The 17,050-nt window shown below is 48.5% G+C and overlaps 3 protein-coding genes across 3 annotated transcripts; 1 reads left to right on the forward strand and 2 right to left on the reverse strand.

The window, feature by feature from the left end:
• Positions 1-538: 538 nt before the first annotated feature.
• Positions 539-6,282, reverse strand: chsE (chitin synthase class Va; the record flags this gene model as incomplete). The annotated part of the gene is made up of 5 exons (XM_056648816.1): positions 539-570; positions 629-5,333; positions 5,426-5,864; positions 5,922-6,110; positions 6,176-6,282. The coding sequence occupies 5 exons, from the start codon at positions 6,280-6,282 to the stop codon at positions 539-541; spliced, it is 5,472 nt and encodes a 1,823-aa protein (XP_056495947.1).
• Positions 6,283-8,258: 1,976 nt separating this feature from the next.
• On the forward strand, positions 8,259-13,781 carry csmB (putative chitin synthase; the record flags this gene model as incomplete). The annotated part of the gene is made up of 5 exons (XM_056648817.1): positions 8,259-8,560; positions 8,625-10,297; positions 10,359-12,228; positions 12,283-13,613; positions 13,684-13,781. 5 exons carry the CDS (start codon positions 8,259-8,261, stop codon positions 13,779-13,781), a joined length of 5,274 nt encoding a protein of 1,757 aa, XP_056495948.1.
• A 736-nt stretch (positions 13,782-14,517) lies between these two features.
• N7469_009913 (glycoside hydrolase family 2 protein) lies at positions 14,518-16,677 on the reverse strand (the record flags this gene model as incomplete). The annotated part of the gene is made up of 3 exons (XM_056648818.1): positions 15,222-16,677; positions 14,770-15,179; positions 14,518-14,692 (listed from the first exon to the last, which is right to left on the reverse strand). The coding sequence occupies exons 1-3, from the start codon at positions 16,665-16,667 to the stop codon at positions 14,518-14,520; spliced, it is 2,031 nt and encodes a 676-aa protein (XP_056495949.1). The 5' UTR covers positions 16,668-16,677.
• Positions 16,678-17,050: the final 373 nt, after the last annotated feature.

The raw sequence follows: 17,050 nt of genomic DNA on the forward strand, positions 1-17,050 counted from the left end.
GTGATGCTATAATAGGTTATCTGGGTGTACCACCAGTAGTAAAAGTAGTACTTTTCTGATGAGGGAGGAAATTCAAATGACCACCAGCGAGGTAGGTACTTAGCTGGTATAAACCTTTACACCACTTGGAAGTACTACTAATAGGACCATCGAAGAGGACTGGAAGTGCGAGATGACATCCATGCGATATTCCCCATTTGAACACCAAAATGATATACCCTGGCCATTATTAATGAGAGATATTTCCCTATGTAAATAACGATAAAAAAACATTTTTGATCCAGAACGACATATCCAAGAATATGAAAGAAAACAATAAATAACACAAAAAAAAAAACATCCCAAGCCGGAAGAAAATCAAGGACACGCTTTCGAAATTAACTCATTCATGCAAGTTCGCTCGGGAAAAAAAAAAGAAATGTAAAAAAATGAAGAACGATGAATGGCAAAGCTTGAAAATCACAAATAGTGAAATATCCGTTATTAACACATGCTCGTTGAGACGAGTGAAATGTCGCGATAAAGATTCAAGACTGGATTAGAGAAGTCCCGAAAGAACAGCCTCGGTAGCTAGAAAAAAAAATTAGCAGATATTCTTCAAAGGGTATCTTGTAAAAGTGAAACATACCAGAATTAATATAAGGCCGCTTGAGGTCCAGATTGACGCCGAATCGTCTCTCAAGCTCCTGCTTGATACTCTTCTTCGTAACAGCCATGAGATCAGCTGTACGAAGAATCTCACGAATCTCCGCGAGAATAGCATCGTCGGAGGGCAGGTGGCTTAGATCCTCCATGCTAACGTCTGATTCCATATGACGACCCATCATTTCGGATGGGGCCACAGACAGACGCGAACTGGAGTTATGCATGTGTAGATCCATTTGTGAAAGGGGCCTGGAACCGGGGAAACCGTATTCGGATTGCGGGAAGGCGTGTGATCGAGTGCCGTAGGAAATGCCCGAGACTTCGGAACGGTCGTCGCGAGAGGTCTGAGCTTCCCACAATTCCATCTGGTACTCTTCCCAGCGTTTCTTCGGGATAGAGGATGGGTCGAATTTGCCTTCGTCCGAAATGACCAGCTTCCGTCCCTTTTCTCCAGTGATAACACGAGTGTTACCCCAGGAGAAATCATCCATATGCCAGAAGGAGTAAAGAGGTAAGGCGAGAGTGAAAACGGGAATGGCGAAGATGTAAATTAGCATCCAGCCAATCATTTCCCATTTGCGACGGACGATGAAGATGAAGGCTTGTAAACCGTAAATGACACCAAGTAAAATGAATGCAGTCCACGGAATCACCGAGCTGTCACGAGCCAGCCAGACGATCAGGTAAATGATGTAGGCGACGGTTACGGGCTGAATGATAGTACTGAGAAGATCGACAAAGACGATGAACCGCATACTGAAACAGCAGAAACCGCACAGCTGTTGGAGAGGAACCAGTTCGACCAAGTTGTGAACGGTAGAGTTGATCCAGCGACGACGTTGTGACAGGAAAACAGCAAAGCTCTCGGGGGCCACAGTCCAAGCATGAGCCCGGAAGATGTATTTGGTCTTGAATTTGGGGTGGTGTTTCAAGAGCAGCGTCGTGAGGTATCGATCTTCACCCAGATGAAGCAGGTTCTTCATGTGCAGAGTATCAACGCGGATTTCTGAATAAGAATCAACGACTTCTTTGCTGACGAACAGAGGTTTCCCGGTTTCCGAAGAACGTATACGGAACATTGTGAAACAACCTGGCAAACAAGTGACGGAACCGAAAAGACTTTCGAACGCCTTGATCAAGTTGTGAGAAATGTAGTATTCGTAAACCTGAATCATTGTGACCATAGATGTTTTCGCGTTGGACAGAGACGTCTCTCCGCACACACCGATGAGACGAGTATCAGACAAGAAAGACGAAACAAACCGGGTAGCAGAGTCGGGAGCAACCATTGTATCGGCATCAACTTGGAGGATGTATTCGTAGAAAGTTGGATTGACTCCGATAATGTTGCGGATTTGATGATGCATTTCAAGTTCCATAGGGCTCATAGGCAGATTATAGTGAATGCGGTTGAGGAAGCGCATCAGAATCATCTGAGAATCACGCTTACCACGGTTACCAGGGCGAGACACTTCAGACGGCTTGCCGACCTTGACAACGACCAGGAAGGGAACAATGTGACCTTGAACCTCGTAAAGGCCAGAGTAAATCTTGCCCATGTTGTGCTGTTTCATACCTTCGCCCAAACTCTCGAAGCTCAGTGGCTCTGGATCAACAGATTCAGGGACACCCAAGATGTCCAAAACGATACGTGGCGTAGGGCGATCGTTACCCTGACCAATAATCATGCCATCGCAAATAACCAGCAGAAGCTTACGCTTGTCATCGTAGCGCATGCGTGCCATTGAGTCCATAGCACGACGGAGTGAATCCTCGTCTTCAGTGTACGCTGGAACTTGGCAGATGATGAACTTGTCGAGATTTTCAGGCAAGTTCTTCTTTCCGAATTGCAGGGCAGCCACGAATTTGAAGACCAGCACAGCACAAATCAAGATGGAGATGGCAAGGATGAAGTAGCGAGCGAACTGACACTTGACCGAGTTACGGGTATCGACATGGCCAACGAAAAACAGGTTGTCGAGGCAAAGCTCCATGCGAGAGCGTGTTGTAGCATCCAGGTCCAGGTCGGTCCAATATTTAGTGACATCGGTGCCAGACTTTTGTTGAAACAAACTGACGAGCAGAGGGCTCATATAGTCAGTCTTGATGTCGCTGGTGGAACGGTTCTTGCCCTCCGGAAATCGTGGGCTTCGAGGCCCTGCGATATAGTATGTCATGTCGTATACCTTTCCGTTGATGCTCACAATATTTTTGTTATTGTCATCTGCCAGACTCTTCATGTACTTGGAGGTATAGCCAACATAGCCCTTTTTGTAATTTGCTCGCATCATGACCATTTGTTCATAGAACCAATCGGGTTGGTAGAGGTCGGTCCAGTAACGGAAGTCATGATACTTGGCGTTGATATCATACGAGTCAGAGGAGGTCTTGGCGTCAGAGTCATTCAGGTTCGATCTATAGTCGAGAGGCACACTGGGATCGATAGACCCATCCACACCTTGGCACAGAGCAGAGACCTGGACCGGAAACAAGTTGGTGGCATCCTTGCCCGCGTAGTTCTTGAGCTGCTTCTGGGGAACAATATCAGGGTAATGGGAGGGCATGAAATCACCCAGGTTGAATACAACACCACGGACAGCAATGAACGAGTTTTGTCCATCCTTGCCATTATGATTGCTGAGTTCTCCCTTGGAGTAGACATGTTGAGTCGGACAAATCAAACCAGGGAAAGCAACAATCATAAAGATGGCAACACCGCAAGCGAACCAAATGATCATGTTGATAGCGAGCTTTTCACGCCAAGCAGTGCGGATATCCTTACGTTTCATGCGTCCGACCCATCGAATCAGTATGTCAGGAATCCACCATGTCAAGATCCAGACCAATGCCATCCAGCGGCGACGGGATGCCGAGACCGGTAGCTCATCCACCTCCTGCATGTCCTTTTCCTGTCCCTTTTCAAGCATTTGCTGTTTCGTGTCAAGGTCACGGAACATATCGCCAGAGTTGAACGCCGAGCCGCCAGCATCAGAGCGACCATCCAGCTCACGGCTTCCAAAATATCCTTGCTTGGTTTCGTCACCGTAGATGAATGCACCTGGAGATTGATCGGCCGGGTTCAGCAACCGAACCTTGGCATCTGGATTACCAGCAGACTGCAGAGCCCCTCCATCATCAATAGCACCATAGCTAGGAACGACACGCTCGCCAATTTTGGCCAAATCAGCCCAGCACCTCTCGCTCAAGAAGACACCAGTGCTACCAACGCGAGCCTCGTTTCCAGGCCAGCGTCTTTCATCCAGCACAACTTCAGATTTCTCCTTATCACTGCCCACAACAACGTTGCCAATATCGGCCAGGCCAAGAAATTCGGCAAAGGGAAGGAAAACGGTGAAGTCCGCATTTCTTAGACGCTGACTGATCTCGGCAATACCGAATGTTTGGACTTGCATGCGAACACATTTGCTGTCGAATTGATTGGCAATGCGTCGGTCGTTGGGTTTGAGACAGATCACAAAATAGGGGTTCAAATTCGGTTGGCTTAGACACTTGTTGATAACTTCAAGACCAGACAGGAATTGACCCGCAGATCCCTGCGAGGGGGTTCCAATCACACCACTTTTACGACCAGCCACGCTGCGCCGGGTGCTGCCTCCTACTTGACTATCAACTTCCTCAATATTGTCGCTCTCAGTACGAGACATGGCCATCGAGGTGAGCCGGGACTGAACATCGTGCTTACGCCTGGCCATACTGGGCATGCGCATTGGCTTTGACGAGACCTGTGCTTGCATGATGGCTGTCTTCTCCTTGGGGTGAGTGATAGTCTCGAGGGCATCTTGATCAAAAAGCTCCCGGACCAAGTCGCTACGGGTAGACTTCATGAGGTTCATCAGATCACCAGAGATGACTTCTCCATTCTCCTCGATAAGGCCCGCCACAGAGTAGTCGACCTCACCGGCGAAATGCTTGACAGTGAACGCAGTACGAGGGCCTTGAGTGATATAGCCACTGCTAGCGCTCGAGTCACCAACGGAGATCGCTGGATTCTTGCCCTCGAACCTCTTGCGAATGCTGTCGAGGAACTGAGTATCGGAACGTCCACGTTTAGTTTGGTCGTCTAGGATGCTCAGCAAACCATTTCCGTGCTTCAGCAGGCCGCGTACAGTATCTGTGTTGTCGAAATAGCTGGTAGCTGGCACGGTAATTTCCTCGCGGTCTAAGATATCAGCTTTGCGATCGAAGAAAGACTGCAGACAATAGTTATAGAGAGACTCAGTTGCCGCATTACTCAGAAGTTGATCGAGTGTTGAGCCGGTGGCAGAGGACTGAGCGAAACCAGGGAAGTCCACAATAGAGATCGTGTTGGCAACGCTGTCCTCGGCTGCACAGAGCCTCTGATTCACTCTTTCGATCACGTAAGTCACCAACAGCGAGTAGATGGTGCGTGCAAACGCATCGGCATTTTGACGAGCACCCCGCGGATCGAGCATGACCGTCACCCGTTCACGATGAAGGGTTTTGGTCTTGTACCCCAGGCTAATCTCCAATGATTCGATGCTCAGGCCAAGGAATGCGGCAATGTTGGCGAGGACATCTTTGTTCTTGACGACCGTAACTTGCTCACCACCCTCATGAGAGTAACCACCGCTCTCCTCAGCAGCGGTAGTGGTCGATTGCCCGGAGACAAAGTCCAACTGACCAATATGTAGAATACTTGCGAGGATCTGACAGATCTCCGCAATTTCCCTCGGGAAAATTCGAGCTTTCGTAGAGCTGTCTTGAAGTGCTGGAATCCTTCGCTGTCATTGACACCGACCTTCAATTGTGTTGGGTGACCAAGGTAGCGCCATCGCTTGTGGCTAATAGAGCCTGCACCACCGGTTTGAACATGTATTGTGTTGTCAAAGCCTAAGTGTGACTTTTCAGCTGCGCTGGTGCCAGCCAACAAGTAGTAGAGCGAGTGGAAACTACGCTCTCCCGTGGGGACTGATGAAATACGGCTTCTTTCTAATCGATAGTCGATAATCTTTCCGCCGATCAGAGTCGGATTGACTGATGAGGATCCATCATACTGGAGTTCGAGGAACAGACCAGCCTTGGAGGCCGTCGGGGTGGTCACAGATTTGGTCGTGGTCAAGGTGTCGAAAACAAAGGCGGCATAGGAGAGTTTCGAGGAGAGAGGAGTTGAGGAGTAGGAAAGGAAGGATGAGAGTAGATGTGAGCGAATTGTGGTTTTACCAGATCCGCTTTCTCCACTGCAAACAGGTCAGTAGCTATTTCTTTGAAGAAACCCCAAGGAATGCAACACTTACAGGAACACCACAGCTTGATTCTCACCCCGGGCTCCGAGGCGAGTGAAGGCTCGACGAGCGAGGTCTTCGGCCTCGCCAGCCGCACTGCCTTCTTTGGCACCATCTGGACCTTTGGTAGCGGAAGAGTATGTGTTGAGAGATATAAGAGCTTGGGAGGAAAGGCGAGCTGTGGGCAAACCGACATGGAAACTAGAGCAGGTTAGAATTGGATTTTCTGGTAATATGAATGAAGAGGGGCTTATGTATTTGCGTACCGACTGGCTAGGTGAGCCGTGAGATGGGTATCGGATTGGAGATGTGCGGGGAGCGAAGGGAGAGAGGATTGAGCATGCGTGGGAACGCTAGGATGTGTGCCCGCCATGATGGTGAGGTCTCTTCAAGAAGAGAGAGAAAACGAGTGTGATGAAGACCTGTTAGTAGGTCTTCGTCCCTAGACGGGAGAAGCAAATAAAATTCCCGAGTCGGCGGTGCAAAAGTCTCGACAAGCCTCGGAATGAACGTGGTTAGGAGATCTGGATGGAATGTTGGGTGGAATGAAGTGACCCAGGCAATGGGCGTAGGCCTGCAGACCCCGTGGAGGAGAGAAAGAAGATTCACCAAAAAGAACAGAAAAAAAAAAACCACGAGATCAAACAAGGACAGCAAAAGACAGCAAGGTAAGAGGATTGAGGCAAAAGTGAAGAAAGAGAAGAGTCGAAAGGAAGCAAAAGATAAGAGGAGAGCCGTATGGTCACGGGGTGTATTGAATAGTACGGAGTATACCGACCATTGTAGTTACTGTACGGGGAAAGTACTAACTAGTGTACGGAGTGGTACACAAAGACACAAGTATAGTACTGCACAAGTTGGCAGGGAAGTCCGCTTGCCAACAAATTGCAATGGATTGATTGGAGATGGACAAGTCGGGTAAACCCACCGACCCACCGAAGCTGATCGAACCACGCCTGTATGGTTTGGTTGAGCAGTTTGTAGTGTAGCTGTAGGAGAAGAGTTGTTGTAGATATAATTAGAGAAAATTCTAGATGGAATGCTATAGTGTCTTGTCTGAGTATAGATGATAATTGTCAGCCGTATTGTATTTCCAAATATACAGTAATATATATAGTATAGTATAGTATAGTGATCTATTTCGGTCGCGAAAATATCAACACGCTAGACTGGATCAGGGTCTCAGGTAAACAAGCCCCACTTGGAGGGTCCAGACGGTCCCTGTACTTGCAGTATGTTCTGAATCTGTACTGTACGCACATCTAACACTGCCGAATATCCTCCTGTCCCTGACTCTATGCATGTACGATGTATATATCCCCCAGATATCCTCCCCCTTACTGCTCATATGGATAGCTGCAGAAATAGTAACATGTCAGAAAACTCCCCCTAATTTGAGGCGATTGAGCTGGGTGAGGTGTAGACCTGTGGAACTCCACCCTCTAAACATCCCGTGCCCCTGAGTGGATCGATCACAGGATTAACTGGGGGACCGAGTGAAACTAGGGGGAGGGTTGAAAGTGTAAGAAGACGGGAATGGAGTGGCGAGAAAGAGTGGCACACCCTTTTTGTGAGACATCCCAAATATAGCCGGCACAACAAGTTAGTTCCAGAGTGGCCGTGGGTGGCCTGATTGGCTGGAAGAGACAGCAGACTATCCATGTGCCTGTACATAGTACTGTACATAGTACACAACATTTGCAAAGTAGAATAACTGTGAACATCAATTGTAATAAAAAATATAGATTATGGTAGAGATTCAAAATTCTCTACCGATATACTCATATATTCTAAATTATATTAATATATCCTATACCTCCGGCAGTAGCATTTGTAGAGACTTCTACCATCTACTCTTGTATGTGCAGTACAGCAGTCCCCCACAGTTCGGGTCGATCACAGCTGATCGTCGTAATTTTCACTTGTCACCCAAAATTACACAATACACTCCCCGTACGCCTTTTGCTTGCCTTTCTTCTCCCCACGCTTATCTCGGTCCTACTCTATTCTCCTCTCTCTCTTTCTCTCTCTCTTCCTCAATTTTCTCTTTGCTTCAGTTTGCTTGCTTCGTTGATCCCCCTTTCACCATTTACCTCTACTCCTTCACTCACCCCCAAGGAGTCCTACCCCAGTCACTCGCTCACTACCCTTCAGAGTTATACTGCCTGTGCTTCTCCACTCACAAGGTTTCTTGTGCTTGTTTGTGTCGATTTGCCCCGGAAACCACCTCACTTCCAAGAAATTACTACTACACTCGCCGATCACTTCACAACCCCCTCGATGCGTTGATTATCGATTCGACTGGAAGTCTCATTTGATTCGTCTTTGTCTTCCACCACAGCGTTGGCCATGTCGAACCGCTTCTCGGTCTTTTCAAATCAGTCGGCCGGCTTCTCGGCTGGGCCTCGACCAACCTCACAACATGCCACTCAGGTCTCCACCACCACCTTGCTGAACGCTCTTCATTCGTTCTATACGGCCGGTCAACCATACCAACTCGATTCCAGCACAAGCTTGGTGGTCAATACCTGGGTCACCGCAGCTACAACTCTCCCCGATGGCCGTAACGGGGCTACCATCGATCGTGACTTGGCCATTCGAGCCTGGGAACATGCTCGGAGGCGGGCTGAGGATGGCTGTATTGCCCTCTGGTACGTTTTTTTCTTTGCTATGATAACATCCTTCCAAGTATGCTTGTGCTAATTCAAAATATAGCTCCCTCCACCAGTCAACACCGTCTTTACTGGAGCCCTTCATCACAGCATTGCCCATCTCTACTCCGGAAGTCGCCTTTGCTGCACTGGCAACATTGCGTCCATTCCTCTCCGCCGTCACCTCCTTCAATCCGTCTTATTCCCTTCACTCCGCTCTGTCAGCATCATACACTTTGACCCTCCAAGGCCAAGTGGTTGGTCTCTCGTTGGCCCTTTCAACGGCTGGAATCAATGTTCGTAAGGGTCTGCTCGAGATTCCAAGCGAGTCTGGTTTCCGTGCCTTTGATGCATTCTATTATTTGCTCACGTCTGCCTCTACTCCTGCGGAACGAGAGTTTTTGGACTTGAAAGACCCATCAGCTTACAGCTTACTTAGCCGCTCTAATACCTACAGTCCTCCCTCTTATCTCCCCACCGCTGATGACGCTGCATCCGCTGAAGATCTTCGTGCCAATTTGCGAAGCATTGGCATTAAGGGTGCTGCCCAACGAGGCCTTCTCTCGGTCCTCGCAGGTCTGCTCAAGCTGGGAAATGCAGCTGGCCTCGAAGTTGACCAGGAAGAGCTCGAAGAAGTTTGCGAGGATGCCGGTGGTCTTCTCGGTGTAGACCCTGAAGTTTTGTTGCATAAATGCTCCACAGATGAAAGGGAAGCTTTGATTGCTGGAATTTACGAAGCTCTGGTGGACTGGATTATTAGCAAGGCCAACGAAGCGATCGCTGCAGATATCCAAACTATTCTTGATAATGACTCTAGTAACGGTGGTCCTCAGTGGTCGAACGATGATACCGTTGGGCTGACCATTATTGATATCCCACGTCCTGCACTGGGCAAGGCTGTCGCCATGAGAGGGGTGTTTGATGATGACCTTGGAATAAATGCCGAGATGAAAGAGGACGGCATTACTATTCCCGCAATTGGCCAGTCCGTCACCACTGAAATGAACACCGCGGTGGGCCAAGTCGAGCCAGATTTGGGAATCATGACCGGCTCAGCTGGACGTGAGCGTGAATATGAGAACGATCGACGACAGGGTGTTTTGGAAAAGGTTGGGGTCGAAGCTGAGAGCGATTCTTTCTTGCGTCAGCTTCTTTTCCCTAGCGAATCCGAGGGCATCTCCGTCGGCAAGCGTGGACGATTCGATCTCCCCACAATTCTGGGCAGCAGTCGTGTCTGGTACCACCTGTCAATTCACCCAACCGATGAACTTCCCGAACAACTACAGGCCTCTGCGACTGCTTGGTCCGCAGGTGCAGTATCGCGTCAATTGCGAGATTGGCGCCTCCCTGAATGGGCCAACCGTCGCATCAAGCAACTTGACTTCACAGCTGACTTTGATGTTGAAGAATTTGTCGATCGATATGCTCGGCTTGGATGTGGCGAAGGCCAGGATGGTGTCGAGAACTGGATTCTCGAACGTGGTTGGAGCAACGGCGACGCAGTTGTTGGGCACCAGCGCATTTGGATGCGGGAGGGTGCTTGGTGGGAGGCTGAGAGCATGCTCGATCTCAAGCCAGATGAGTCCCCCGCTAACCCCTTTGGATACGGTGCTAGAATGTACGAGCCTGGCATGACCCCGGACGGTACTCCCATCGGCGAGTCCACAAACTTGCTCGGGGGGGCCCGACAACCTTATGATGCAGCATCCGGTCACGATGAGCACCATGGCTCCGAGTGTCATGGGTGGTGCTGCGAAGTCGATTGCTCCTAGTGTTCCTATGACCCATATGGCTGGAGATTACGGTCTTGGCCGCAAAGGAGATGACAATAAGGGTGACATCTCTTATTATGACCAGTACGGTCGCTATATTGGGGATGACGACCTTGAAGGCGGCGAGCCAAAGCACATTGAAAAGCAGCCCATCACATTTGGTCGTCGCTTGTGGGCCGGCTTTGTCTGGGCAATGACTTTCTGGATTCCTTCTTTCATGCTTCGTTACATCGGCCGTATGAAGCGTCCGGATGTGCGAATGGCCTGGCGAGAGAAGTTCGTCCTAGTGATTCTTATCTTGCTTTTCAACGCCATTGTCTGTTTCTACATTATGGCATTCGGTAACCTCCTCTGTCCGAACAAGGACAAAGTTTGGAACTCGAAGGAGGTTGGCTGGCACACGACTGATGACAACTTCTTCGTCAGCATTCATGGACGGGTTTATGATATCTCGAAATTCTGGAAACTTCAACACAGTGATATCAAGGGACAAGACACGACTTCATCTCTTATGAAAGAGTTTGCTGGTCTCAATCTTGATGCCTACTTTCCTCCGCCTCTATCTGAGTACTGTGGTACCGATGCCGATCTTAACGTCCAGTTGCAGCCCAATGACACCAACGCCGTTCTTTATGGTCAAGCGAAACATAACTGCGGTCCTAAGAACTACCCCCAACCCGGCACCAAGCTCCACAAACTCAGCTGGTACTCCGAAGTCTTCCTTCCGAAGATTGCAGATTACTATAAGGGAGAGTTGGTCTGGAAGAGATCTGCCATCAAAACTCAAGCAAATAATGATCAGCGGTATTGGGCTGTTGTGAACGAAAAGGTCTACGATCTCACAGATTATTTCCACACCAATGACGTCTATGATGGCTCTTCTACATACTCGTTCTTGCCAGACTCTGTGACCACGCTATTCAAGGACAATCCCGGAACTGATATCACTGATAAGTGGCAGGATACGTCTGAGTTCCAGAGGGCCCAACGTTGTCTGGACTACGTATTCTACAAGGGTAAAGTCGACTTCCGAGATAGTCCTCGGTGTACCGTCAACAACTGGATTCTGCTTTCGTTCGCCATTCTTATCTGTGCCGTGATTCTCGTTAAGTTCTTGGCAGCTTTGCAGCTTGGCTCCAAACGTCGGCCCTCCCCCCAGGACAAGTTTGTGATCTGTTTGGTCCCTGCGTACACTGAGGGTGAAGACTCCCTTCGCAAGGGCCTGGACTCTCTCACTGCCTTGCAATATGATAACAAACGGAAATTGATCTTCGTCATTTGCGACGGCATGATTGTTGGTGGTGGTAACGACCGACCAACCCCCAAAATCGTCCTTGACATTTTGGGTGTCGACCCTAAGATTGACCCGCCAGCACTGCCCTTCTACTCTGTTGGCCAGGGAATGGAGCAGCTTAACTATGCTAAGGTCTACTCCGGTCTCTACGAATACGAGGGCAACGTCGTTCCCTATATCGTTGTTGTGAAGGTCGGAAAAGAGTCCGAACAGCGCAAGTCTAAGCCTGGAAACCGTGGCAAGCGTGACTCCCAAGTTCTTCTCATGCATTTCTTGAATCGTGTGCATCATCGTGCCCCCATGTCACCTATGGAGTTGGAAATCTTCCACCAGATCAACAACGTCATTGGTGTAGATCCTGAGTTATACGAGTACTGTTTCATGGTCGACGCAGATACCAGTGTCAAGGAGGATTCACTGAATCGACTAGTCGCTGCCTGTGCGGCAGATGCTAAGATTGCTGGCATTTGTGGTGAAACTAGTCTCCAGAACGAAGAGCGGAGTTGGTGGACCATGATTCAGGTATATGAGTACTATATCTCGCATCATCTTTCTAAGGCCTTCGAGTCTCTCTTTGGAAGTGTCACTTGTTTGCCCGGATGGTAAGTCGTCTTTGGCCCTGTCTTTGGGGGCACTGTAATACTGACCTTAACCAGTTTCTGCATGTATCGTCTCCGCACTGCGGACAAGGGTCGCCCGCTTATCATCTCCGACAAGGTGATCAAAGAATACGCTGACAATGATGTTGACACTCTCCACAAGAAGAACCTGCTCTCCCTGGGTGAAGATCGTTTCCTGACTACCCTCATGACCAAGCACTTTCCGACAATGCGATTCAAATTCGTTCCTGATGCATACGCGAGCACAGCTGCCCCCGAGAGCTGGAGTGTGCTTCTTTCGCAGAGACGCCGTTGGATCAATTCCACCGTCCACAATTTGGTCGAATTGGCAGCTCTGAAGGACCTTTGCGGGTTCTGCTGCTTTAGTATGCGCTTCGTCGTGCTCGTCGACCTTTTGGGAACTATTATTCTTCCTGCTACTTGCGTTTATCTGGGTTACATCTTCTACCTAATTGGTAGTCACACTGGTCCATTCCCGATGATTTCAATCATCATGTTAGCAGCTGTCTATGGTCTTCAAGCCATTATCTTCATTATCAAGCGACAGTGGCAGCACGTCGGTTGGATGATCATCTATTTGATGGCTTTCCCCATCTATAGTTTTGTCCTCCCGCTTTACTCATTCTGGAAGCAAGATGACTTCTCATGGGGTAACACTCGTGTCGTCATTGGTGAAAAGGGAGACCGTCGTATCGTTGCTGTTGGAGGAGAGCCAGAGGGAGAATTTGATCCTCGCAGCATTCCCCTTCAACGGTGGGATGACTACGCTTTGGCCAACAACCTGCCTGGCCGACGTGGTGACATGGGTGTCTGCCAAGAGAAGGTCTACTCGACTGGTCGTTATGTGGATGACATGGGTATGGAGATGGATGACATGCACTCTCAGTATTCGTCTGTCAAGCCAGCCTCCACCATCCTAACCGGCTTCCCAGGCCAAGGCCGACACGGAAATCCATACATGCCTCCACCTCCTCAATCCCCGGCCCCATTCGTTGGTGGCAACGTCCCTGGCAACCGTAACTCACATATGTCGAACTTCTCTCGCTATACAGACTTCCCGCAAATGAGCGGTGGCCATCCCTCCGCTGCCTCCCGACACATGTCTATGGGCGGGTTGAGCGCTTACCAAGATGCTCCTGGCCACCAGAGCCGACACAGTCTCGGCTTTATGCAGAGCAGTGACAACCTCCTCGGTCAACGCTCCCGTAGTCCTCTAGCCCAATCTCAATACCCACCTTCTCGACCTGCCAGCACAGCATTTGACTTCCGTGGTGCTGCTGGTGCTGGGCCAGACGAATCGGCCATTATCGATGCAACCCGAGTCTGTTTGGCGGAGGTTGATCTAGACACGGTGACAAAGAAACAAGGTATGTCATGACCCTATCTATATCAATTCCTTGTGTCCCATCCGGAATAAGAGCTAACTTCTATATTCAGTTCGTGTTCTGGTTGAACAACGTCTTCAAACCACTCTTACCGGCGAAAAACGTGCTTTCCTCGACCGCCAGATCGACCACGAACTGGCTAATATGTGATTTACTTCAATTCCACCGAAACAAGCGCCTCATTATCATTGTACCAAGCATCCATTCCAGCGCTACTAGGCCTTTTTTTGCCTTTCTTGATTGACAAAATCTCCGATTCTTTTGATATTTATTGTGTGGTTGCTGGCCTTTGTTCATTTTTTGGCATGTCTGGAGTCTCATTGGATGCATTTTTTTTGTTCGTGATTCTCACTTGCGAAAAGGAAAATTTTTATGTTGCGCTTTTATCTTGCTTTCTTTTTATTTTATTGGGAAACGTACATTGAGCGATTTGGGATTGAGTTATGTTTTTTTTTGACTCGACTAGTAGTTTTAATGAAGAGGGGTGTCTTATACAATGCGAAACTAGTAATTTTTTCCCTTTATTGTCATTTCCTTTTTGAATTATCATTCTATATAGCAAGGCTTGTAGTTGATGGTGTAAAGTAGACTTTCTATCGTAGCAACCATGATCTATACCCATGGATCATGGTTGCTCTGCAGTGTACGAGTACTACGACAATGGCTTGATACCTATTATTTGGTATCTACACCAATTACATTGAAGAAAAATGATCAATCCTTCTACTAACAGGAGTTCAATGTACCTCCAATTTGTTTCAGCTATTTGGAGTAACTACTGCTATATCATCAAGATCAACCGCCCTAGATCTATGAAGATTCTAGCAGATCCGCTATTGCTGGCAGAAACCCACAGCGCTCCTCTAGCGGGACGAACAACTAAACATTAAGACCGGTGCAGAGAATGTAAAAGCTTCTTGATACCTCTCGGGCCCTGAGCTTGAACATGAGCATAGTAATAATCTTTCGCAGCATCCATGATAGCCTTGATTCTCGCGACGGGAACTTTCTCCTTTCGATCGTAGGTATAGAGACCGTTGACCTCTTGTTCGATATCACATCTGGAAAAGCGTTAGCATACCGCAGTTATTTTCATAATCCACTTAAAGAGTCCCTTGAACCCCGGGGGTCAACTTACAATTGCGTATAAACGAGACCGCATGAATGTCCGCCCTTGACAATAGCCATCACGAGATTCTCGTAGCGAACTAAGAAATCTTCAATATCAGTTGCAGTTGTGTATCCCCAATCACGTTCGCCAGCTTGAACGTCCTTTGCCGGGGCGATGTTCACGCCTCCGAACTCGGTGCATATCACCGGTGCACCGGCTTTGTGCTGGGCTCCTGGATCGAGTAACGTGTGTCCTGAGAAACCGGAGTAAATGGGCTTTGTGAACATATCGTGACCACCTTTTGGTCCGAGAATGCCGCCTTCCATCTTCGAGCAGGTTGCTGATAACTCGGGCGAGTCGGCGTAATCGTGGTATGTTGTGAGATCGGTTAGGACATGTTCCCAGCCGCAATTATCGTTGATGGGTCGGCTTTGGGTCTAGGGATCTATTGAAAGAAATCAGTTTCATTCCTCGATAACCAGTTGCGTCCGAATAGGGGAAACGTACTTCGTCAAGTAATATAGGGAACGAATGTGGTTTCGTTGCTCGATATTATCCTTCAACGAGGTATATGCCCAGCTCTCGTTGACAGGCGTCCAGGTAATAACGCAGGGATGGTTAATATCCCTCTTAACAGCCTCCGCCCACTCACCATTCATCCTGTCAATATAATCCGGACCGAATTCATACGCATTGGCCATTTCCCCCCAAACAATGAATCCAAGTCGATCAGCCCAGTAGTGAAATCGAGGATCCTCAACCTTCTGATGTTTCCGGCACCCATTGAATCCCAAATCCTTAGACATCTGGATATCAAGTCTCAATGCCTCAGAAGAAGGAGGCGTCAATCCCGTCTCCGGCCAATACCCCTGATCCAAAAACATCATCTGGAAATAAGGCTTGCCATTCAATCTGAATGTCCCATCACCATTCTGCCACGAAAGACTCCTCATTCCAGTCGTCGTCTCAACTTCATCAACAATGACTCCATCGCCATCAAACAACCGCAAAACAAGATCATACAAAATGGGATGCTCAGGCGACCATAACGCAACACCATCATACCAACACCCCTCAACATTAAACTTCTCTTCCTTCCTCAACTCACCAATCACATTCTCCGAAACTCTCATCCCCAAATTGATCTCTGCCCAATCCCTCTCCCCCTTGAAATCTACCTTTTTCTTCCCAATCTCATACCCCCCAAGTCTAGCCACAACCTCAACACTACACGCAGCCCTAGCTCTCCGTCCAAGAACAGAAACCCGAGCATGTAACTCTCCACCCTCAATATTATCACTCCTCAAAACTGTCCCACCACTCCCACACCCAATTCTCATAGAAGGCACGCTCTCCAACCAAACAGAAAGCCAAATTCCACCCGTAGGCGTATAGAATATACTTTCCGGAACAGGTCCCCAGAACTGTTTACCACGCGGCTGGGCAAGATCGAACGGACTATCTCGAACGCGAATAGTTACTTTTGCGGAACTTTTCTTCGAGTCCTTATCAGAGCTGAATGCGGATGAAATGTCCAGGTCGAAAGGAACGTGTCCGCCACGATGAGAACCCATATACTGACCATCCAACCAGACAGAACATTCATAATCGACAGCGCCGAAGCGGAGAAGGAGTGTGTTTCCCGAGACGAGGTCTGATTCAGTTCGAATGTCGTGAATTGTTCGCTCGTACCACATTACCTCGTGTGCTTCGTAGAGATTTATTCCCGAGGCTGGAGTTTGAAAAGCGTAGGGGACTTTGATGGGTCTTTTTGAGGATGTTTCGATTGTTTCTGGGAGGCCCTTTTGCCAGTTTTGTTGGAGGCCTTGGTCATTGTCGTCGAAGATGAAGTCCCATGTTCCGTCTAGAGAGGCCCAGTTTAGAGCTTTACGTTGGAAGTCTGGACGAGGATAGGAAGTTGCCATCTTTCGTGTGCTGAGTATGTTTTTGTTTGGAAAATTATCAGGACGGAAATAGTCGAATTGAATTGAATCGAATGATTGAGTGAGATGAGATGAGTTGAGTTGAAGTAAAGGCGTTGCAGTGACCCCACGTTGCTACGTCAGTGGGGAGCTGCGGGGGAGAAGTTAGTCAGAGAGTCGATCAGACAATAAACATCGTGTTAAAAGGGCATAAATGAGTTGGAAGAGGAGAATGAATGGAAATCGTCTAGATCAAATCTCATTGATGAGGATATCAAAGGAGTAAAATAAACATGGAGACTCAAAACCAAAACAAGAACTCCTCGCCAGTCTGAGGTATCAAAGTCAACTGACCAGACATGGCGCTCATCGATGCCCTTCCTTTC

Source organism: Penicillium citrinum (assembly GCF_028827155.1).
Source record: "Penicillium citrinum strain IBT 23319 chromosome Unknown utg000009l:1.0-4274883.0:1.0-4276374.0, whole genome shotgun sequence".
In the NCBI taxonomy this organism is placed as follows: domain Eukaryota; kingdom Fungi; phylum Ascomycota; class Eurotiomycetes; order Eurotiales; family Aspergillaceae; genus Penicillium; species Penicillium citrinum.